We start from the raw sequence: 25,868 nt of genomic DNA, 5'->3' as shown, positions 1-25,868 counted from the left end.
TAGGTAGCCACAGTCATACATAAAATTAACTTATGAATATAAACACAATGCAAAAGAGCCAGGTTCCTTTTGGTTGAAGTCTTAAACTAGGCATAACAAATACTAATTTTACTGCTTTGCGAATTCTGAAATCCAAAAACATAATTAGAAACTGTTGTGTTCACCGAATGAAAAAGAATCAGAAATGCAGCTATTCCATTCTAACGTTAATGCAAATAAAGCTTTATAAAGATTTAGTATTACTTTATAAAAGGCCACGTGGTTACTTGTAGTAAGTCTCTATTCTACTCCTTAGCAATAAACAACATGGAGCTGAAGCATCAGAGAGGACACATGCTACTATCTGCAGAAAATGGTATTATGTTCCCTACCTATTTTAACAACTGAACTTAAAAATGAAGGAAGTCTGACTCCCAGCAAAACATGTATAATTTGACTAATGCATCGAAGCATACAGAAGCTTTCAAGTGTCCTGGTCTCCAGAGTGTCTCATAGTGACTGAAAACTTCATTGAAAATCTGTGCATCTTTAAATTAACCATAAGTTGACCACTTTTTAAAATGGTGAACACTTACTTGAACCTTTATAAAAACTGCAGCAAGCATTTGATCAGGTTCTGTGATTTCAAGGAGATTAATTAAAGACAGATATCTGTATATTCTGCAGCTGCAGGGTCTAAAATTTAATTCTTATTTAAAATTTAAATAATATGCCTCTAAAACACTGACAACTTGATACACATGTCAAACAATAAATAATATCAGCACCCATACTTGAGATCTAGCTATTTCTCCTAGCATCACACAGGCAGGAGAGGTTTTTTGTTTGTTTGTTTTTAAAAAGTGACCCACACAAAACAACAAGAACAGCAACAACAACAAACCCCTGACCCATTTCAGGACTAATATAATTGCAGATTCAAGTACAAGACAAAGATCCTATAAGTAGCACCACTGGACACACCACAGAAACACACAATTCAACAAAGTTCAACACAGACTATCCTGCACCACTTTTAATTTTATTTTGTACTGCTGCAGCTGAACCGCCTGTAGATCACCTGAAAGCTGACTTAAATCAAGGTTTGTAACATGGCTATCTTTATAGTATGTATAGTATAGTATGGTATGTTGTGGTCTAAATTATGGAAGCACTCTACAACTGCTTCAAGAGAAGAACGGTTTTTAAAGCATTCTGGCTTTCCTGAGCTGTGGAAACTCAACATAAGATGAAGAATTAACAAAAGTGACAGCAGTTTTTCTAAACTGCACTAATTACTAATTACTAATTACTCCCTGCAATAGAAATCCTGGACTGTGTGACAACATGGAAAGTTTTCTAAGTAAATGCTGCTGCACTCCGCAGATAACGTTACTGGAAATAATTTGCTGGTGTCATTAAATTATCCTTAACTTGATTAACACAAGCTTAAAAGAAAATACCACAGTATGCAGCTATTCCAATAACGGAATATGATTGCAAAAGTGTGACTTTTCAACAAAATGTACTACTAGAATAAAGATCAAGAATGTTAATGCAGCATGAAAGAGAACGTAGCATAGAAAACAATACTTACTACCCCAAATGACATCTCCTGGTGTAATGGATCATGGGCTAAGAATTGAAGAGGAGCTGAGGGAGGCAACGTTGGTGGATGGGCTGAGGGAGGGTATGTAAAACCTCCTACAGGAAGGTGTTCTCCAAGCAATTCTACGTCATTTTCTATCCTTTGAAGCGGCTAAAAAAAAACCAGAGATAGCCTTTGTTGCAGTAATAGACATGAAATTTTTCCCCAATAAAGAACTGCAGTCCCACTTGTATATTCTGTGCTGCTGTGATCAATTTTGTAGTAACTCTGTGAACAATTCCTAGGTCATTAACACTACCCAAAAAAGCAAAGACAACACTACACATTTGATATAAATTCACCTTTTCCAGCTAGCCATGCTTATAGACCAGGAATTTATGAGATCTAGCAAATATAGGAGTGGCTGTAATTTCCTGTATCTTGCATTTTTCAGGAAAAATATTTGCTCTCCTTCTTGCCAGGCTCCTCTCACTGTATAACTATGCGAGAGAAAAAAATAAACCACCATAGACAAGAACTGAAATTGTGCCAGAAAAACTGAAAATCGGGAGAGGAAACATGGTGGTTCCAGTAGATGAAACTGATAATGATGTCCAGTAATCAAGCAGAGGTTTTCCTAGGAGGGTCATGCAAGTAGTCCTAACAAGCAGTCCAGAGGTTGCAGAAGCATGAGATTCCAGATTAGTTTTGTAGCTAGTCAAATCTATTACATCAGTCAGGTCCAAAAGTGCCCAAGAAACAACCAGAAATTCTCCCTGTTTCATAAATACATCTTTCTGTTACTGACACTGAATTCCACCATTTCAAGAAATTCAGCTAAGAAAGCCACCTTGTGGAACCAAAGGAATATTCTGTTTTCCTGTTATGCAGAACAAACAAGATATTCTTAAACCACTACAATGCAAGCTTTTTGCCAGAGCTGAAAGTTGACAGACAAGCGTGGGTAAAAACCTAAGTAAGCAACTCAAGCTAAAACCTGAGTGCACACATTTTGTACAGGGAAGTCTTATAAAGATTACTACCACAGAAAACCACTTAGTTATGATGATGGAAACTGTTTTCCCATGACTGTAATGAAGTGATTACAACCCTATCCACACCTGAGACACAGCATGAAGGAGTCTCAGCAGTGTTTGCAACAATAAAGCTATATCCTATTTCTGCATTACTGAAATATCTGCATCTTCTACTTAGTGGGGCAAACAAATGGTCCAGTACTCAGATAACCACACAGAAAGTGTGGTAGGCCAAAACTGTAAACCTGGTTTCCCCCTAAATCCAAAACAGGGTCACATTTTCCCATGTTTGCATAGTCCCTATCACTAAGCCAAATCTGCTTAAGCAGACAAGATCAGTAACTTTTGTAAGTGTGAAAAAAAGCTCCAGGAAAAGGACTGGTCATTTAAAAATTAATCAAGAAGTAATACAAAAGAAGCATGTAATTAAAGTAACATTCAGTACTTCTTTCTCTGCTGAGCTTTTCTCTGTCATGCTTACTATGCTTACACAACCTCCTCTGGATTCTATTCTGCTTCCTGGGAAAAAATACCTGATGGTGAAGAAAATACCCATCTTTCTGAGAGAAGTAAAAGTGTATGGAAAAACAGCACAGACAATGATGAAATCTGAAGCAAAACACTGAACTTCAGAAGTATTTTTTCATCTTTTTCATCAACCAAGTGGTTACAGCTTGGAAGAAAATCCTTGTTTCCTCAATCAGGTATCAGTACTGTGTACCCATCCAGCCCACCAGGTCTACTGAGAGTGGGGTAAGAAGCATTACTTACCGACCGTGACTGCTGTGCTTGGAAAGGAACAAATTGTCCTGGAGGAGGTAAGTGAGGAGGGTGGTGTGTAGAGATATGAGGAGGATGCAAAAGGAATGGGTCACTAGAAATGAGGGGTGGAAATGCTGCATATGGTACAGGTAGGTGCTGGACTGAGCATGCCTGAAGCATCTGAAACAAAATGAAAACAATATATTTTTGTAGCACAAATATTCCCTATACAATGTTCCATATTCTATGTATTTATTATGGAAAGGTATCCTTATAAGAGAACAGTTCTTTTGCCTTGTTGAAAAAGCCTCCAAAATACACATAAATAAAAACTCCTTCAAATACCCAAGGAACAGTGATGAGTACAGAACAGGCTCTAAGAAGTAGCATGGTGTGGCATCTGCTAGGTGCTCATGAGGTCAGCAGGAGTTTGGATTTTCGATACTCCAGGATTAGACAGGCTCCTAAGTGATGAGAAGATACATTTATCCTAGTTCATTTTATTTTTCCCACATATCACCATCAAAATAATATGCCAGAGCAATCGTCTTGCAATCACTTCAAGCTCTAGATGCAGCTGAGGGACTCTCAGCTGTTAGACTGTACCTAAAGACTTCTGCTGCCTCATGTACTATGAATAATTCCTACAGTCTGCTCGGTTTTGCACTTTTGGGTGAGTCCTATGCTCTAAAAGCAGCTCCCTAGTGACAGATACTATGAGAAATAGTTCTTTTTCTCTCCTTGTTTAAAATCCTGACATAAAAGCAACTTTGGGTACTAAAGTTTGAACAATAAAATGATGAAGGCACTGCAGGGGAACTGGAATGTGCTTGATAGCACTGTTCAGTTTTACTTCCACCTTTCTATATGGCAGAGCAAGGAACCTGCAATCTCTGTTTTGTTACGCTTTGATCCATTATGAGAATGTCAGGTGTGTCTTTTACACTTTTAACAATTAAAACAGCATTTAATTAAGATATTCATTATCAAATCTTGAAAAGAAACACTACCCACCCAGTTTTATATCTCACTTTTTTTTTCTTATTAGTCATGTCACACAGCATACATTTGCATATTGACTATAAGAGCACAAAATGGTAAAAGGAACCAACTTAAAATTAGATTTCAGTAGTGGAGGCGGAACTATCATCTCAATTTGCTGTGACCATGACTAAACATAAATCTTCAAATGCACCAAAACAGTAGTAGATTAATTTGATTTGACTACTATTTTTCCTTAAATGCTGACTATTCTTTTCCCTCAGTTACTGCATCATTTTTCTAAAAAACAAATACTGTAGGCAAGTGTTTCTATGGTTATAACATATTTTTATTGTATTTTATTAAGTTGAAAACTGTCCTCTGAAATAGCTGAAGATAATTTTGCAGCTAGAACATCTCACAGTCCTCTTCAATACATGAGATTCTTTGGGAAACATCAAAATAGGATTTTATGCGGTAAAGAGTACCCTAGTTCCTATATATATTTGGAATGTTTGATTTGTGCTATGCCCATGTCACTTTTTTAAGTTAGAGCAAATGAGGCCACCTAGCTTTCAAGCAGAAAGAAATAAAAATTACCTGTTTATTCATGCAAGCTTTTAAAAGAGTTTTTCTGTTTGGACATATCACAGAATGACAGAATGGGTTAGAAGGCACCTTAAAGATCATTTTGTTCCAAACCCCCTGCCTTGGGCAGGGACAACTTTCACTAGACCAGGTTGCTCAGAGCTTCATCCAATCTTGCCTTGAACACTTTCGCGGATGGGGCATCCATGACTTTTCTGGGCAACTCATTCCAGTGCCCCACCACCCTCATAGTAAAGAATTTTTTTCCTAGTATCTAATCTAAACCTACTCTTTTTTAGTTTAAGGCCATTCCCCACCTTGTTCTGTCACTACATGCACTTGTAAAAGGCCTCTCTTTGCCCTTCTTGTAGGCTGCCTTCAAGTACTGAAATTAGGGTGCCTCAAAGCCTTCTCTTGTCCAGGCTGAACAAACCCAATTCTCTTAGCCTCTCTTTGTATAGGAGATGATCCACCCCTCTGATTACCTTGGTGGCCTCCTCTGGACTCACTCCAACAGGTCCCTGTCCTTCCTGTGCTGGGACCCCAGAGCTGGATGCAGTGTTCCAGGTGGGGTCTCACCAGAGCAGAGGAGAGGGGCAGAATCCCCTCCCTCCCCTGCTGCCCACGCTGCTTTGGATGCAGCCCAGGGCACGTTTGGCTCTCTGGGCTGTGAGTGCCCATGGCTGGGTCATGTCCAGCCTCGCATCCCCCAGCACCCTCAGGGCCTTCTCACAGGGCTGCTCTCCATCTGTTCAACCCAGCCTGTGTTGATGTGACCCAGGTGTAGCACTTTGTGTTCAGTCTTGTTAAACCACATGAGATTTCACACAGGCGTACTTCTCAAGCTTGTCCATGTCCCTCTGGATGCCATCCTGTCCTTGGAAGAACTTTTAAAACTGATGAAGGTATTTACTAAATGGCATTTGTTTACTTCATAGCTACACATGCAGTGAGAGAGACAAATATTATGAAAATAACAAAAGGATACTGGGAAGTCCACAGATTAAGCTGGTGAGCAGGTGACATGCTGGAGGGCACAGGCTACCTTTGAGATGAATTTTTATACGCTGGAGAAATTGGCTGACAGAAACTATGTAAAGTTCAAAGGCAAATGTGAAGTCTGGCACTGGAAGAGAGTAACTCGGTGGAGCAGGACACTCTGAGACTAATTGGTTGCAGTCAGATTTGCAGAAAAAATATTGGGGTTGTGGTGGACATGTACACAATACCCACAGTCAAAAAGGCTTATGGCATGCTGGGTTGCGTTGCTAAGAACGCAACTCGTGAAACCAGTGAAGTGATTCTGCCCCTCCATTCAGAACTTGTGACACTAATCTCAAGTCCTAGGCCCAGTTTTGGGCGTCCCAGTGCAAAACAAAGACAGTGACAACATGATGACCAGGAGCTTGGAGGAAACTGCATAGAAGAAGTGTCAGAACTAGACTTGTTCTGCTTTAAAAGAGAAAACTAAGCAAATACCTTACCACTGTGTCTAACTACTTCTCAAGAGTGGACAGGAAGAATCCAAATCCTCCTCAAGAAGCAAAGTGAAAAAGCACAAGCACCAATGGGACCAAGATGCAGCAAAGAAAACTCAAGCAGACATACAGAGGAAATTCTTCATTACAGGAACAGTCAAACACTGGAGCAGAAGTTCAGAGGCGTTGTGAAATCTCCGTACTTGGAAATTGGTACTGCAGCAGGTGACCACCAGACGATGCCCAGAGTCCCCTCTTAACTTAAAACTGTTCCTCAATTTTATGCTCTAACAGAAGAAAGCATAAAGTCTGCTTGCTGATGCTACAGAAACGTAACTGTTTATATCCACTTGTACTGCATCTATTCTCTCAACACACTTATTAGCTGTTGTACATTCAAAATAAAAACTAGAGCTTTAGTCCTATATGTATTAAAAGGACAACTGCATCATTGAATTAGAAAACATTTTATGAATTGCACAGATAATATACCTATTCAAAGCAGAGGGTAAGATTGTTAGTATCCATTGGATGGATTTCCCTAAGGCCCAATATAGTTTCAGATTTTTCTTTGTTGTTGTTTCTTAGGACATGTTGCTTTCTTGCCTTGCTGAATTTACTGTGTAAGTATTGTTCCAGTCTCTGGGTACTCATTCTGAGATTGCTTTGCTACACTAACACCACCACTAAACAGAAGAAAAAGGCTGTCTCTCATGTTGCCTCAGGGATACACAGCAGTTTATGTAACAGATTTTCACCAACTTGGCAGGTAAGGGGAACTGATTCTCACAAATACTCCAGACTAGCCAGCAGTATGCTGCAGACCTTGTTGCCTCTCATGGGGATAAACGGCACTTGGACATGATAAACACAAATTACCTTTACTCTTCAATAAGCAGCTTAAAGAAATAGATGGGTCATATCGAGGGTTTTGTTTCAGCACCACACAGGCTTATTCATGTCACAGAATGCACCACAGGGAAAGCAAAGTCACACACTGCTGGCAGAGACCAGCATTACACCAACATCAAAAATGTTCACCAGACGCTGTATAAAGTACTGTGCATGACATTATAGATTTATACTAGAAAAAGATTGAAGCAGCTGTAGTTACAGAGACCCACTTACTGGGGGAGGCACACTGCAAACTGGAAGGTGCTGGCCACTGAAAACCACTGAGCACCCTGGGACCTGCTGCGTGCTGCAGGCTGGAATGTGCTGGCCTGTGCAAAGTGGTATCCCATGTGGAGCCACAGTTGTCACTGTGTATGAAACAGGAACTGTGCCCTGATGGATCTGCAGCAAAAGGGGGAAAAAAAAGTATTTAATAACTTACTGCAGTGTCTTAACACTAACACAGCACAGTACGATTAAAAGCTTTTACTTACATTTCAGAAAAATAATATATTCACAAAGAAAGTGTAAAAGAAGGCACATGGTTGTAATTTCTGTTCATTAAAATGTTTTTATCAATGGAACGTTATTTATTGATTGGAAGTTTCTGGGCAAGAGGGATCTCTCAGTTTAAAATGTTAAAATTTCAGTGGCACCTTAGTCACTCAGAAGTATGTCAGACCTGCCCACCCTCCCTTTTTTCCCCCAGGTTAATTTTATGAAATAAGAAGGTAGTAACTCCCACATAAAAGCTAGTCTACAAGCAGTTCAAGTTATTTTTTTTATTTCTGAAGGGACTGATTCAGTATTAATTCAAGAGACTTGTATCTTTAAACAACAAAACAATTTTAAAGATTTTCTTTCTTCCAAAGAGACTGCTCTCTTGATTCACTTTCAGGACAACATTTAAGCTAAATTCCTAACCTAAGTAACAGAACAGCTAACCAGGAAGCTGAAAAGGAAAAGTTAACATGACTAAGAGGCAGTAGACCCTAACTATCCAGATTCATACTAGGAAACCATGTAACCCAATTCTCTAACTAGTGGCAATCCCTAAAATTTAATCATCAAACTAAGATTCAAAGATATTCTCAACCAACAAACCACACGGGTTGTTCTGCATGTTTGAAATTTTGTTGTTGGTTTTGTTCTGTTGGATTTTTTAACACTAAACAATCTTTTAACACTAATAAAACTGAAAAGACTTAAGAGTCAGGCAGCACAGATTAATTGAAAGTAATTATTTCAAATCTCTCTCTTCCTTAATGACCAGCCAAAATAGAACCTGCTTGTTTAAAATGGAAGAACAGCTCCTCAGGAAGGTGAGAATGAGTAAAGAGAGCTAAACTATCGAACCGGTAGTGTACAGCCAGACAAACAGAACACAGATCACTGAACAGAGGTTAAAATCTCAACCTGTGTATCAATGACAGAAACCACTCTCAGGAGAGACACTGAACTTGAACCAGTTCTGGCTCTGCACCAAAAGTTGGGTGTAAGTGCAATGCTGTGCATGATCCTGGAATGTTTATTGGTCATAATAATAGTAAAAAATGACTTCTCAAAATATTCATGCCCCTGAACTGTAAAGTAGCACCATGGAAGACCCCATTTAGTCTGGAAATACTGACATCTGAGCATAGATGGTGTGTGGCAGTGGGATGGAAAACTGTTCAGCCAGACTTGTCATGATGTAAGCTTACAACATAAAGCAAGAGCATTATCTGATCTGCAGCAGAAGAACTGTTAAAAATAAAAGTTTGTGAGATGGCTAGAATGGCATTGGCTTCCATCCTTGCACTTGGTCCCAAAAGCAAATACTTCCCTGCTGAGAACTGCTCTGCACACATCATATGACACATCAGTGCTATGCAACTGCACAGAATGCAAACCACCTTTTAAGCAGGGATGTTAGAGCTGCATTCTGAGCACATGCAGCTTCAGATCTGGACATCCACACAGCCAGGTCTAGTCATGGCTATGTAGCAACTAGTGTACTTGTGCTGCAGCCTGTTAATTTAGCAGACAACAACAAAGGTTACCTCAACAGGATCACAGAATCATTTAGGCTGGAAAAGACCCCTAAGTTCATCAAGTCTAACCACTAACCCAGCACTGCCACTCCTAAATCATGTCTGTAATTGCCACACCTATGTGTCTTTTAAAAACCTCCAGGCATGGTGACTTCACCACTTCCAGCCAGTTCCAACATTTGACAATCCTTTCAGTAATTTTTCCTAATATCCGATCTAAACTATCCCTGTGCAATTTGGCACAATTTCTTCTTGTCCTGTCACTTGCCACGTGGGAGACCAACCCTCATCTGGTTACAACCTCCTTTCAGGTAGTTTTAGAGATTGCTAAGGTCCTCCCAGAGCCTCCTTTTTTCCAGGCTAAACCCACCCAGCTCCCTCAGCCACTCCTCATATGATTTGTGCTCCAGCCCCTTCAAGAGCTCCATTGCTCTTCCAAGGACATGCTCCATCACCACAATGTCCTTTCTGTAGTGAAGGGCCCAGAACTTCTTTTACAGGTCCTCATTACAGAATTCTATACAAAGTACTGTCACAGAGAGGAATTCTTTATTTTCTGGACCAACTATGTATGTAACTTTTTCATAAAATTTAAGGAGGAATTGACTAGGCTTGAATGGTTAATTTAGTTATGCAACAAAACTGCTGTGAGTTCTGCTGTTATGTAGCCAACCAACAACAGGCATTGTGAATTCTACTTCTAAATAATACACTTTAACAATTTAATGACTCCTAAGCTAAGGTGAGGTATTTCACGTGAAATCGAACACATAATTAGCAAGTACCATCTCACATCCTCATCACAGGAAACTAATTACGAAAGCAAAATAACTGATTTCAAAGGACACATCTTGAACAGCCTTCTGTTTGTACTCTAAAAATTTTACCTGATCATGAATGTCAACCATCACTGCATTCTGCTGTGGTGGGTGAGCGGCTGGGTGCAACATACGAGGAGATACATTCGGTGGGCGAAAGGCTCGAGGCTCTTCTATTGCTTGCTGCTGTCCATAGGAGAGATGGTGATAGTTTTCATCCTGGCTAATAGAATTATGTCTAGACAAACGATCTCTCCTTGTTCTCTGACGTCGAACAGGAGGACTGGAAATGCATCAAAAAAATTAGAGGTTATATAAGCGACACAAATCCTTCTTAATAACTAAAACCTCAGACAATAAAATACCAAGAAAATTTTAAACTGGAAAATTTTACTAGAACAAGCTTATTAGATTGGAATAAAACTTTTACTGACGGAACTGCTGGAATCCTTAAAAATGATAGTTTTTTCAGTATGGAAACGCTTAACATTGCATAGCTTAATGCTGTTAGGGAAACCAAGAGAAGAACTCCTATGTAAATATTACCTTGTTAAAAAATATGACACTTGGATTGCCGCAGTTGTGCTCAAAAGTCAAGACAGCAATCTTCATAGTATTTCCATGCCTTTATTCTATCTAGGTAAAAATCCTTCATTAAATGATCACAGATTTCCCCAGGGTCTTTGTTTCAACCATGCCACAGAATGATTGCTTGCTTAGTGACAGCAGAAAAAACAGCAGACTTCTTTGAAGAAACAAATTAATTTTTCAGCTCTCACATGTTCACTACATAACTGAGTGCTTTCTAAAACTCTCTCCAGAAGATCCCAGGAAATCATGATTGCAGTATTTTTTCTTTCTTGGAGTGGAGAACTTCTGTAGATAGATAGATTTAGACCAAAGCACATACCTCTTTTGAGCAAGTGATCTACAGGTGTGTAAGATTTGATTATATATTCTTATATAAATGTGTGTATGTTCTGGGCAGAGCTGCAAATACCTTGCGCTGAAACTTACATAAATCAGAGACCAGTGGCTCAGGTTCAGCACTCAGAAAATGATGCACAAAGAGGTGATAAACTCACTATAAGAAATTTTGAACAAGTCACTTCTCATTTATTTGGAAGGGGAAAGCACTGCAAGCACAAAATGATCTTGCAGTACTTCCAGCACATGCCTTCCAATCTCCACAACACACACAAGTTACAGGTCCCAGAAGCAACAGCAAATTAAAGCTACATGGGGTGAAATGGTTTCCCATTTATGAAACGGGCTAAAGGACCCAAACTGCAGAGAACAGACAAAAAGGATCTGTGATCATTATTGGAACATGTCCTCTCCAACAGTGCATGGAACAGAACTTCTGCTATTACTGAATAAAAATCAAATAAACCTGAAACCTGCTGGCAAATCCCAGGTCTTTCTCTGGTTGAGTCCAATTTTCGTGCTGCATGAAACAGACATACTCTGGGGAAGTGAGACCACTTTACCAGCTATCCACATGCTACTGTGAGTGTATGATACAATGTCTCAAGCCACTATTTTTCAACCCTACTTCACAGAGATTTTATGACCTTATTGCCTCTGGAACTGAAACAAATGCTAATTCTCAACAGGTCAGATAGAAGGCATAAGGCCAGGCTGTAACACAGCAAAGAAAAACCCAAACAAACTAAAAAATGCATAGCCACCGTTATTTTTATAAACTACCACAGCAGAACATACAAGCTGAGTTTTCTTCTAAGCATCAAGAACCTAAATTTACATTCTTACGAATGTACTTTTCTTAAATCCAGTTTTCTTTCATTAAGTTTTTGCTGCATCCTCTATTGCTATATTACTAATATGATACAACTGTGACATTCTCCTTAGGTAAAATTGGCATATAATTTCTAACCATGGAACTAGTAATGCAGAAGATGTTCTCCTGTTTGGAGTGCTCAGGTTGTTTTAAATTTGCTATTTCCTGCTATGAAATAGAAATGGTCTGAATATTTTAATATAAAAATGTCTGTGTGAGGATTTTTCTTTGGAAAAGCTCCAAAAATAGAGGAAAGTTACGAAAGCACCAGTGCTTCAGAAGAACAGAAATTCTCTTGACTGCCACCAGCACTTAGACAAGGTGGCTTCTCAGACAAGGTAGTTCTCATAAAACTAGTCTTGCCTCTGTCTTGGTTTTACTTGGCTTTACTTTTCTATGAACCTGGCTTTACTTTTCTATGAACCCAGAATTATGAAAATGCCAATAAAAGCTGGCAAAGTTTCTGGAATGACTTTTTAAATGAAAAAAGAAGTATCATTCTCTGGTAAAAAGCAAAGCTGTATTATTTCCTGTGCAGAATTATAAATTACACTATACTTTCAGTCAGCAAAATTCAGAGCATCAAGATACATAGCTTTATTAGCTTCTGAATTATTGGAAATTACTTCAGAATAATTGTCAAGTCATGGGTCTAAACTATTATTAAACATCAGTAATGAACTTGTGCTTAAAGTCTTTAAAAAACAGCCACCAAAAAAATCCTCTGTTAATACATGCACATTATAAACATGGTAAATGCCAGGTTAAAACAAAGAGACAGGATAAAGTGGTGAAAAAATTGCAGGAATTCCTACCCTCAGGTAAGAACAGTCATCAAAAGGTATCCATAACTGCAGAGTTAGTATGTGCAGATCTTAGTATTTCTAACAAGGGTGATTTCTTTGCAGTAAGACATTCTTGAATCCTTTTAGCTCAGAATTACATTCAAGACAAGGAGGAAAGGAAGCACAGATGAAAGATAAGGCCCAGCAATGCAACAGATCCTCCCATTTCACAATGACTGATAAATTGGAATGGCCTTCTCTGTTTCATATGGGCATACATCATGCTTTTACATTCATAATTTATCTGTACTACACATAAGTATCTAGACAAAAATAATCTTTCCGCAAATTTACACCAGAAGGCTATCTTTCTTAATGCAGTATGTATTTGCTTACAATGAGTCAGAATAAAAAACCCACAAAAAATTAGGGCACTGTTATGTTAGGCACAATACAAAATCACTGATACCAAGACGTAAGGTCTAAATAGTAAGCCAGGTAGTTAAAAAAATCTAGGTAATAAAAAAACCCAAAACAATCTGTCCTGACCAATAGGAGCCAACTGGCAGGACGGAAGAGTTAATGCTGATGACATTGGGGCAGTGATGTCCACACTAGACACACTTCATAGGTTTTGTCTGCACTTGCCCTAGCCTGTTTCCTTAAGCTCAATGACCATTTGCAGCTGGAGTGCACCTTTCATCTTATTTTAACCTGAAAACCCGGTGAACTCTTGAAACCACTCTGCAATGAGAAGAGAAAACAAAGCAGGCAAAACAGGAAATTTGCTTCAAAAGCATGTGCATAACCTCACCTAAAGCATTAATAACAGATGTACTCATAATGATCTTAAGAAATCAAACTTTTGTTCCATAAGAATGGCTATTAGTTCTGATATGACTCCAGAGCATTCTTAAGACTCGAAAAGACTCCTGCAAAACAAGAAACACATATGTGGTGTTCTCCCTAAAAATCCTGGTTCCTGAAGAAGAAACTGGGTCCAATGCTATTCTGCAACTGACCTAAAGATAGCTCAAATGCAACACTGCACCCAAGCTAAAAAATGCCCTGGCTCAAGTGCAGGGAAACAAAGTACTGACACATTCAAATGTCTCTGATTAGAGCAAAAACTTGTGTTACTACCCAGGAGCAGGCGAGCTGGCCCTAGAAAGAGTAACAATTTGTGTCCACAATGCTGCAGCCAACCTAACAGCTCCTGTCAGACTGAAGATGGCTTTGCAATGAGGTGTCTTGCTGTTTGCAAATGGCTTACCTGCAAAAGCCACAGACTACTACCTCAGTGACACTTGACTGCATCTGAATGTCAAGACACTTGTCCCATGCACATTCACCCCTTACACATTTCTGTTCTTATCCTCCATCCCACAGTATATCCAAACTGTTGAGATTCTGCTATCTAGCATTTATCTTGTTAAGCACAGTGCTTAACTCTGCAGATGTTAATGAACACTGCGAAGAAATTTGTGTAAGCTGACTGAACACCAAACAAACATGACCAAATGCAAATATTCTAGGCATCTCAGTTCAAGACATTTGATGTCAAGATAATGTTGTGGACCAAATGCCCCTAACAGAGCATCCTTGTACCAAACTATATAAAAGGTCTGATCTTCTGTCTTCACAACAACCCTTTTAAGTTCACAATTCAATCTCTTTCCCAAGTCTGACAAGCTGCATTGAGAGCTGCATATTTTGCATGCCACTGACAGAAAGCTTTCAAATTCATGAAGCTGAAGCAAAGATACCAAACTAGTAGGCTCTAAAATTCCTTGCTTCAAAATTACTGGCTGATCATTGTTGACGAATCTGATTTGTGCAATCTGAAGAAAAATAGTTAAATATATCTTAAGCCTAAATTTTGTATTCATTAAAAAGCATATTCACTTTTTTTTTTAGTACAAACCAAGCCAAAACATTTCTTAGAAGCAAACAGAGACAGTGTGTTTTAACTTGCATAAGATGACTCAGTATTTTTGAGGCAGAATGTGAGGAAATGAAAGCTTCTGTTTTGGATAATTTGTTTAACTGGAATAGCAAAAAAGTTTGTGGTTTTATGCTTTGCTAGACTGTTATCTGTCCAGGCACCAGTTCCAATCTCTCTTCCATGACCACTGGAACTTATTCTGAAAGCTCTGCTTTGAGAAGTTAATGAGCCACAAGGTAAAACCAACATGAAAATCTATATCCTGTTACACGTGAATCACCCCCCTCAGCAAACATTTGACACTATGCTAACCTCTTCATCTCCCCAGCTAGTATCTTTCATCTTTATTTTGATTGGTTTTAAGTACAAATATAACTGTGACTTTAATGAAAACGATGGTATTACATGAGCAACTCTTTAACACCTTTAAAAGTACCCAGATGAGAAAGATTTTTCATTGCACTTTTCTACATGCTTTTTGCCTCAGTGCAGAGTAATAGAGAATTAGATTCATAATAAAAAACATTTTGAGCACTCTTTTCCTCAAGTGGACTATTCACATAAATTACATGATGATGCACAAGCCTGAATTACTTCCAGTAACTTTTTAGTCACAAATGCAGTATCTTACAGCCCAGGAAATGTTAACATGTTTACCACATTTAATCTAGTCAGTGCTGCCCAAAATACACCTTCCTTGAGGTAAAATCAGAAAGAATAAGAACTTGTTTCCCAAGCTACACAGCTTGCTTACCTCCTCCTGTTTCGTGCAGGTGTGTTGCATCGTTCCCCTGAGAAGTGGTGTTGGTTGGGTCGAGCCAAAGGAGGCTGCCTATTTGATGTCATCTCCCATGGTCGCATTGGTGGTGATGGGGCTGGTGATGCTGCTGTGTAGTCAAAGACTGAATGGGAAAGGCGTTGTCGCTTGGGACTAGGACTGTCTTCGCTCTATGCCAGTGCAGAGAAAATCAAAACAAAACAAAAACAAAACCCACCTCCAGATGAGTGAATTACAAGCCATACTTCAGTTATTGCTTCACAGCTAGCATTAGGAGTGATTTATTGAAGACTTAAACACCATGAAATTTATCACCTGAAAGTATTCACCTTTATATTGTGTTTATAAACACAGATTTTTGATGGTTCCCTAACCCCTGGAAGAATTACTACTAAATTATACTTTAGCAGCACTAAAATATAAAAACTCCAACATCCACACAAAATCAAAACTCTATCAGAAAAGAGTAACATGAAGAAAATAAGGCATCACCTATTTTACATTCCTCCTGCCTCAGCACTTACAGGCTACAGAAGCATGGAAATATGTACAAACATTTACACATATGCACAGCAATGGAATCTGTAAGGTCAGTAAGCAGCTGCCACACAGAGCTTGCTCTCTGCATTGCATCCTTTTCCTATCAGGTCTGTACTTAGCTAGTCAGACATTTGCTCTGTACTGTAGCCTATTTTAATTCTGCTATCTCAGCAGAGATGCTTCATCCATCTAGTTATTTGTGTAATAATAGCCATTCATACACATAACCTGAAAAAAACAAATCATCAATCTCTGGTTAAGTCTGTGTACTTCATTAAAATTCCACAGGTGTGGAATTCCTACATAGTGCCTGAAGTTTCCAGTGCTAGTGATGTGAAGGTCATTCACCTCCAAGGAATGTTTTCCCAGTTGGTTATAAGCACAACTCCTTTTCCTCTTCACTGTGTGTCCATGCTATTGAACAATTCCATAAAGCTGTCATTCTTCTCAGAAGTTCCCACCAATGCCTATGAAGCCATCAGCAAATGCAATAGACATCCCTCCCCTCCACCCCACTATTCTGCCAAAATTAAAACACATCATGCTGTTAACAGGCATGGCAACTGAAAGTATAGAAAAGTACATGTCATACTTCAGAGATCACCAGCTGAACAAACAAAAACTAGAAACACATGGAACCATCCTTGAGTCCAAACATCATGTGAACTTCTCTGACAGAGTTGCTTGTGCAAGCAAACTTATAGTATTTAGCTGCTCTCCAGCTTGTCCACTCACTCGAACACTTCTGTTTCAGTCCACCACAGCACTATTTCCATTACATTTGCATGTAATTGCAGATAGCTGAAGCAGAGAAAACAACTTGTCTGCAATGCCTCTGGGTTCCAGAACTGCCTCCTCCCCCTAGATTGTTAAGAGGTCTCATTTCAGACTTAGTTCTAGACTGGACTGTGGACCTCTCCTGGCTCCTAGCTTTACAGGGGCATTTTGTTTTCTGAACTCTATTAAGATGCTTCTTGGTAGGTTTCCACCACCATATAAGTTTATATTCCAGCATTCTTTCCAGTGCAAGGACACTCTTTTTAAGAACTAGAAATTTTGTCCAGACGTTCAAGAGAAAAAAGGTATTTTTCCTCTCTTTGACTTGTGGCCATTTTAAACAAAATTTTAGAGCTTTTCAGTCTCTTGCTTTCAAATACTTTAACACAGATTGTAGTTTTCCCCTACTGTATCTTATCTAAAGCAATCAGCTTCCCTAGGGAACCAGCTTGATGATGCATCTGTTTGTTGTTCAATCTCTTCTGAACTCCTTAACCAACTGCACTTTAATGTTTTAGAGAAAAATAGGTGAAAAGGCAGGTCTGCACCTGGCAGTTCATGACAGTAGATGTCCAGGCAAAGGGTGACTTTTCCAGAAGGCTGCTTGCCCTCAGAAGCTCAACACAAAAAAAAAAAACCAAACTGGAAGAGCTAGCCAATAAGCACCTTGAGAGCACAGCTTCTGTGAAAACACATATTTTATTAGACTTCAGAGAACACTAACAAAGGACAAATCTTAAAGGAACTATGCTACAAGAGTAAGAGAAGGATGATTTGTGGCCCAATTTTTTGCACCATGATGACTAAGCCTATTCCCAGAAAAAGACAGGTAATAAAAATGCTGGTAAATTGGTATGCTGGGATTTTGTGAGTGCAAAAGAAAATGTCAAATGGAGGAAGGAAAAAACTGGATTTAGTGAAGCTATCAGAAAACAAAACCTTGAACTAATCAAATAAACCACTCCTGTCCTAATACGGTCTACACATACCTGGGTGGGGATCTCCCACTGCTACTGCCCTAATTTAAATGTGACACCTTTCCCAAGCATTAACACTAACATACTCTGCTCTGTAGAAAGCAGTCTACTTTGGAAAAACAGTTCTTTTATTATTAGCAGTAGTATTATTACTATTTTCCTTTTGCTTCAGGAGTGCACCATTTCAAAGACAGTGGAGATGCAAACTGCTAAGTGGTTTGCCTTCATCATCACTCCAGATTACTAGCTCTCACAGATATTTCAAATTCTGTAACTGCTAACTGCCCTCTGCAGTAAGCAACAGTAATTTTAGTCAAAATTGTTTCCCATCAGCAAGAAAATAAAACTAAAATAATTTCTTGGAACTACATGTACAGAGACTTAAAATGTAATAGTGTCTTTTTCTGTACTGAAAGTACAGAAATGACCTAAAGCTAAGTCCAACTTATTTGCAAACAGATATTACAAAAAACCCCAACACAAACCTGAATTCATTGAAGACTTGGTGTTTTGTCTCAGCATTTATTAAGAAACCAATTCTCATGTGAACACTGTATCAAGGTAATACCAGCATGCAGGAAAGTACAAGGAACTAATAACAGACGTAAATCCTGTATAATTTTGTTTTTATGTTATTTTCAATCAGCATGTGGAGTAACTATATATTGACAGTATGTTTTTTCATTCTACTCTATTATTGTGGAATACAATACTTTCCACAATGACAGGAGCTCTCCAAATCCCAAATCACTCTAGTTGTTTCTTGTTAGTATTCAAAATATTTTCTGGGACTACTGATACTTTATCCAGCCATATGCTAGTATTTTTCTCATGTCCAACAGGCAACAAGAAGAGACTGGATGACAGTTATCAAGAACACTCTATCTAGCTTTTAACTAACAAGATAAACTCACTGCCCTTCTTTAAATATACACTTAACAAGAAGAGCACGATGAGCAGGAACACAGATTACATCATATTTAAAGGAAGCAGTATCAGGACAAAGTCATCAGGTTTTTAATAGTAAAAGGAGCAGTATATGTCAGACCACTAAAACCCACAGTCTCATCCCTAAAAGTCAGCATTTCACTGACATACCCAGTACAGTTTTGTCTCATTCTCATCTCTGTACCCTATAAACTCTCACAAATGTAATGGTAACAAAAGTGAATAAAGAATATGGCTGCTTGTAAAACAGTGTTTGTTCTATTTCTGTATACATTTCTTGCAGTAATGTTTTATCTAAAAGCTTTTCCATTTTATTTGGGAAAAACTACGTATTCTCACCAAGACAACACCCTTTGAGGTGTATCTTTTTCACTGTCCTTTTCCAGTAAAATTATAAATACTGCAGCCACACACTGATTATCAACCATCACAGAAGGGTACTATTACCAAAGTAATTCCTGCAAATATCTGAAAATCACTTTCCAACTCCCTGTATATTCCTACTTAATGGTCCTGGGAAGCACAAGCACCTTCTCCATACTGTCCATCTCAAATTCAGAGAATAAACTACATCTATTCTGTAGCTTGCAAAAGACCTGTATTTGAAAAGTAAACTAATACTTCAGGAGTATTCTCAAGCACAGCCCTTTCCTATAGAAGGCTTTACACAAGGACAATCTGATGGGTATATGCTATCAAACCCTACCAGGCCGACTAGAAATCTGCAGCTGCATGTTTCCTCTTCATGAGTGCATACTGAAAAGGAAACTATTTTTCCTCATGATATACACTGGTAAGCATCAACATTTATAAGCATTTTCAAATTTAACTATAAGCATCTAATCGGCTAGTAAACTGAGTACTCTGCATATCCTATCTGCTCCAAGAATTCTGACAACTGTAATTTGAATTACATTTCAACATTTCTATTAGTCTGATTGTACCTACAGTAACAGTAAATTCTTGGGCTGAACAGACACTTACATTCAAATGCAGTGGCTTATTCATAATCCAAGACCTTGACCTAGGTCTAGTAAGCTCTGTAAGAGCTGTGCCCCACAACCCTAAAACCAAGACAAGGGAAATGACTTATGTGACTAGATGGAGCCATTGCAGCCCAGATGGCTTCATGAGCATTACTGCCTTTTTGCATCTCTCCCACTGAAAGCAGCAGAGGCAGAAGTTTAACTTAGGTGTGGCATTACAAGGTACAGTTTATAAGCTCACACAAGTCCCCTGTAGCTAGCACTATAGATACAGACAGCTACAGCCCCCCCAGCTCCTGCCACCAAGAGCCTCACTCCCTTCAACTGCTGTCACTGCAAACCTGGTTGGTGCCAACACCTCCAGTGAGACGCCAGTTGCTGGCCTAGTTTCTACTCAAGCTGGACTCACTTAGCCGCTGCACACACATGGTATAGAAAGTGAAATTACATTGAGAAGTAGTTAAGAAAAGATCTAATAAAACAGGACAGACTGCAGGGATCAGGCACAGGGCTCAGCCAGACAAGTGTAAAGACTGGCCACAGTTTACCTATATTGGCCCTTTTTCTGTCTGGCCCTGTTTTGTTCCTTTCCCAACTCCCTTCCCTTGCCTATCACTTCCTTAGCTAGCACAGTCTCACTGACCTGCCCCAACAACCTGGACCCTCAGGTCTGCATCCTTATCAGTCACAGAATCCTTGTTTGTATGCACTTTTCTGACAGCTCATCAGTTAGTGTGACAGACCAGGTTTTGTTTCTTGTCTTTATCTCCATTAAGTTTGCTTGGCAGGTTTGTGTCTCTCTCTACATCTTGTTTATGGCTTCCTCCTTTCCCTTATAATACCATTTCATGAGGTCTATGATCAAATAATCTCACTGAAATAAACATTCCCACATTCTACTTACCCTCTTCAGTTAGTGACTGATCAGGTTTGGTCCTTTTATCTGTCTCCCTTATGTTTTGGTTCAACAGATTTGTGCCTCAGAATGTTCCTATTTATTTCTCCTTTTCTTATTATCCTCTTATGGTACTGAAAAGTTCCTTGACCAGACACAACTTACATGAGCTGATGCTCTCTCCTTCCATGTTCCCTTACAGATCACAGAACTCTTCCACTAACAATACGCCACACAATTGTAAGGACTCTGTTAGATACTACAATCCAGGAAGACTGAGATGAAGACTACTTCTGAAAACAGTAAAAAGTAACAAGAATATGGGAATAAACAACAGCACTACACCTTGTGCCCTAAACAAGAATATTTAATGGAAATGCAAAGGGTTGGTGTAGGGGATGAGAAGAATTTGTTATGGTAAACCAGGAAAGTTTGTCTCTCCCATCCAGACACATGAAGTCCAAAGGACATTCTATCTCGTTGCCATGATAAGCCAGCATAGTTCACACACCCTAACCTGCAAAAACTTTAGCATCAGTACACATGACAGAGGCCAGCTGCAGATCTTGGAATCCAGACAGCACCTGCACTACATCTGCCAGTTCCCCAATGCACAAACCAGGACACTACATAAACACCGCATGTTAATAAGCATAGGTTTTATCACCCTTCCCTGCGGTGCTCTCCCCTGAGCTTCACTCCCAATCAGGTCCCCATTTGATTAGCACTGGTGTCTCAGGACTCCCACGGTGGTAACTCTCAGCTTTCACGAGAGCCAAAGCTTTCACATGCTCATTGTCCTGACTTACTCCTGAAGGATCCACACCTGCATTCTGTGTAAGTGGGGAAAAAAACAACAGGATGAAAAAAGTGGAATCATATTAACTTGTAAGCTGACAGATGAAAAGCTCTTGGGAACCATGAAGTTTGACATTTCCTTTAAATATATTCTTAACGTTCTAGCTTTAAATAAAACCAGGAAGGAGCTACTTTAAGAAGCAACTATGAGCAGTAAAGTAAAAGCCCTGTGCCACAAGTGGCAATAAAGTAACAGATTTTATGAACAAGTGGACTACTTCCAAGCCTAATTGATGTGCTTTTTTCAAGACAAAATAAACAAGGCTTATCCAGTTGGACTCAGAGCTGCAGGACAAAGAACTTGTCCATGTATAAAGATTTGCCAGCAGAATCATACTGCAATGACACACATCTTTCATTGGCAAAAGCTCTTTAGAGGAACTTCAGCTGACAAAATAAACATCAGAAATAAGAATTTTTTGCTAGTATAATTGGATTTGCCCAAAGAATTTTGCTGGCTTAGCTACATTGGCCAACATAGTGATATTCCTCATCCTGCCAACTGTGTGCCATTCCAAATAGAGCATATAACACTGCTTGTTCAACTTCTGCAGGGTAAGCAGGATTCAGAGCCTTTGCTTCAACTCACCACCATTCACATAATTGTTATACATTTTTTCATGAATAAGAGAACACCTGGAACAGATACAGTGGTTTCTCTGGTAATAACTGCAAACTTGATACACATAATCTTGGTATAACAAAGTGATAAAGTAAAGGTAAATGGGTACATGGTGAGAAAATAAAAATTTTGATATTGATGTCCACACCCTGCATCCTCCAGGCACTACACATAAATCCTAGAACACAAAAAATGCTTCATTTTTTGTTTTTGAAGAACCATTTAAATTTTACCTAAAAACCTCATTACCAATAATATTCAGAGCCATTTCTTTCTAGCCAAGCTTTGATTTCAGAGTTGTGACCAGGACATAACTTGGAAATGTGGCTGTCTGGGTGCATACCAGACAACTTCCTGATGAAGGAACACTAAGGAAAATCAGAATTTGTTCTAATAAAAAATTCACAAAGAAATGCAGAGACCTTCACAAAGCTCCAAACTGTTTAAAAAAAAGTAGAGAATGAAAGGAAGGACAAAATGAGCCAATGTGATTCTGCAATTGATTTTCATGCAATGCTAAACACAAGGCTTTTTGAGCCTTTTTACTGAGAAAGAAGTGCAACTCAAATAGTACTTTGGGGTACTTCAAGACATACCATTGAGACACAAAGTATCCCTGTGAGTGTCTATAGTTCCCAACTGAACATGTGATACATCTGAGTATTCAAAAAGGAAGACCATTTCTTTCAGTGCTTCAGAACTTTTTCTTAATTTTTTTTCTTAATTCTCACACTGTCAGGAATTAAGAAAATGAATCTGTAACTAGTACTTGGGATAAAAATTCTACAAACAGAGATCAAAAACCACTAAGCAGTTAGTAAACTGTTTCCTATAGCCACAACAAAATCTCAAAAAAAAGCAAAACAACAATTAAAAAGCAGTTAAAAACGCCCTCCTCATGACATCTCTGTGGATTTATAAAGAAAGTATTTTGTACTTCAGACAGAAGAGTGCTTAGCAAGGCACATCATTCTGAAATGAAGCCTACAGTGTTTCCTTTAACTTGCTTTTGAAATATGATTATATGGTAAGAAAGCTAGCCACTCCATCTTAAAATGGAAACCAATGTTCAACAGCCATGTCAGGTTGCTGGCACAAAATTTGCTGCAGCAGCTTTATATATATATAAGGTTTCTTAGTAATTTATGTGATTAAAGAGCCCTTCTCACAATGGAACAGTAGAACTTTCCACAGTATTTAGTAAAAGGAACACGATTTGTAAAATAAGAGCAACATTACCAGACATGGTAAAAATATGCAAGTTCATCTCTTTTTTTTGTCTTTCAAAGCTCTGATGGTATATATCAATTACACTGTTACTATAGCTAACAACTGTACCAAGAACATCCCTCAGTAATCTTTCTGGCCATCCATAATTCACTCATGACTAACAGGATTAATTCATTATTTACTGACCATGGGCACAAAAGCCAGTTTGTTCTTCAGCAACCAGAAATGACAATGAATCCTCCATGCAAAGTTTATTTGTAAAGACCTGAGGCATGCAATAGCAAATCGCACAGCAATAGCATAGAACTGTTTCAAAAAAAGCAGGTGACTGAAAGAAAGGCCAAAATGAGCCAACTCTTGTAAAAGTCCTGGGAGATAGCATCTGGAGTACTGTATGCAGTTCTGGGCTCTTACTACTACAGAAATACTGACATACTGGAGAGTCCAATAGAGAATTTTTTTACTTATGGTCAAACATTAAAAACTTGAATATTTAATTTGTTGCTTATTCTACGTCGGATTGACGTTTATCTCCAGTGCTTTCTTTGTATCAGTTTCTTCTCTGAATTGCACTTCTCACTTAACTGGATGTTTAGGATATACAAAAAACCAACATTCAGAGACTGCTACATCTAAACTGCTTAAGTTTCACACAGTAAGTACTTGAAACCGTCCTAAGAATTTGATTATTAGGTATCAATTTCTCATTCCAAACACTGCAATATTACTTTGCTGCACATGAATTTAAAATGCACAAAAACATTAGGAAAATGCAAAAATATTAGCATCATATTTAGCACTGCAGGACTCAATAGCATTAAAAAAAGAAGGAAACCGTATTTAGTAAGACTACATGTTTCTTATTTTCAAGCTCTACTGCTCATACAAAAGGGACAGTGAAAACCATATCACAACTGTAGCACTCCTTTTCTAATACTGCAGCAGGTTTAAGAACTGAGGCAGCACACTGCCATCTCAAAGTTCTTCAAATTGAGTTTTATGAGTATTTGCTACTGCTTGCAGTACTTGCTGCGTGCAAACGAGAATCCTTTGAAATATGAAAAGCTTTTGCAATCATTTTTTGGAGGAATAAATCAAAGCAACTTAAATGCTCCAAACTCACAAAGACGTTAACAAGTATTTATTTTTGTATCACATCATCGTATTTTTTCTGAATGGGAATCCTTAACTCTCAATATAAAAACACCAACCAAACGTCAATAAGGGAAGAAACCTCAGCTGTACCTCCCTCTCTACTAAAAAAAACCCCCAATCGTTGGAAAAATATTAACTTCACCTTAAAATCCCAACTTATGGTCTCAGTTTTCAACTCAACTTTGTCAGTGGTATGTGTGATAGAAAATGGAAAAAAAATTGTGCTATTTCTGCAGATGCTCCCTCCAATTAGTATGTACTATGACAGTAAACATTTCAAGCTTTCTTAAAAGTGAAAATTTAAAGAGTTCTGCAACAAACAGTACTAGTATCCAATAAGAATTTTAAAAAATATTTTTTAATCATTTTCTATCAGTCAATCTCCAAAATGCTTACCAAGATCTGAGATAAAATATCTGTGTTTTGACGTCAGTACCTCACACAACATAGAAAGTGTCAATTTTCAGGTGATGGTGCTAAAAGCTATCTCTGGGCCTCCACGGAGTCCTGATCTCTTCTTTCATATGTAAACAGAAGACTTTTTAAATTTTTAACTAAAATCACAGAAATAAAGATACAGGAAGAAAACTTATTTTCCTATATGCAAAGCTGAAACACATTAAACTTTGCATGCATACCATTAAAATGCATTCATTACTGTAAAGAAATTTCTTTAAGTGTCATAAAATGTGCTGAAATTGACATACTTAAAATGATGCCAGGGCAAGAGTAAAGTGGTGAAATCAAGACAAGGTGTTCACATACAAGCACATCTCAAAAAGATTAAGTTTTCAATTTTAAAAATAATTCTGGTCTTTCTGCTTTGTTGGGACAAGGGGTCTGAAGAGAAATCTGGCTCAAAATTGCTTCACAGCAAAGTATTCCCTACAGACAGGTTGCATATTCAGTGTGTATTCACTAACGATTTTGCCATTTAGGCATGTGAAGCTAACAACACAGGCACCTCAGCTGAGACAGGGTAATTACGACAATCATTAAAAGAAAAAAAACAAAATCACACTCTTTCCACTTAAAGATTTTTTTCCCTGTCTTAAACTGCACATATATAGATGCACCAGGTATGCACACACATATATGAAACACAACACACATAAATGGACAAGCTGTCACTCGAGCACTGAAGACTGAAAACTTTTATTTGTGTGAATGAATGTTATACTGACTGTATCTGTTGACAAAGCATCAAAAGAACATCTGAACACTTATACCAAAAAAACATTACTCACACTACTATAACTGATGTCCATAATGGGCACAAGTGCAAGTCAGCATTTGAAATCTGTTCTCACTCCTCAGTGTCAGTGACAAATTATTTGAAATGGCAAAACTAAGAAAGAATTGGCGTTTTCTGTTAAGTTAACCAAAACAAGGAATAGATGAGAAAATACGGAA

General features: G+C 38.4%; 1 protein-coding gene across 7 annotated transcripts in view; it reads right to left on the bottom strand.

Moving 5' to 3' along the window:
* Positions 1-25,868, bottom strand: part of RNF38 (ring finger protein 38) — a 104,091-nt gene that overhangs the window by 11,997 nt on the left and 66,226 nt on the right. For 6 of the 7 annotated variants that reach the window (XM_048290530.1, XM_048290529.1, XM_048290533.1 and 3 more), the window contains 5 exons: positions 15,444-15,637; positions 10,228-10,441; positions 7,542-7,709; positions 3,376-3,546; positions 1,577-1,738 (listed from right to left, as the gene is read on the bottom strand). In XM_048290530.1, the coding sequence (XP_048146487.1) occupies positions 1,577-1,738; positions 3,376-3,546; positions 7,542-7,709; positions 10,228-10,441; positions 15,444-15,637 (909 nt within the window). Of the gene's footprint in view, positions 1-1,576; positions 1,739-3,375; positions 3,547-7,541; positions 7,710-10,227; positions 10,442-15,443; positions 15,638-19,693; positions 22,234-25,868 lie in introns of those variants that run through there. The other variant, XM_048290534.1, reaches the window with a different exon arrangement.

This window comes from Corvus hawaiiensis, chromosome Z (assembly GCF_020740725.1).
Source record: "Corvus hawaiiensis isolate bCorHaw1 chromosome Z, bCorHaw1.pri.cur, whole genome shotgun sequence".
Lineage (NCBI taxonomy): Eukaryota > Metazoa > Chordata > Aves > Passeriformes > Corvidae > Corvus > Corvus hawaiiensis.
Note: the sequence above shows the minus strand (reverse complement) of the source record. Positions and strands in the feature narration are given on the sequence as shown.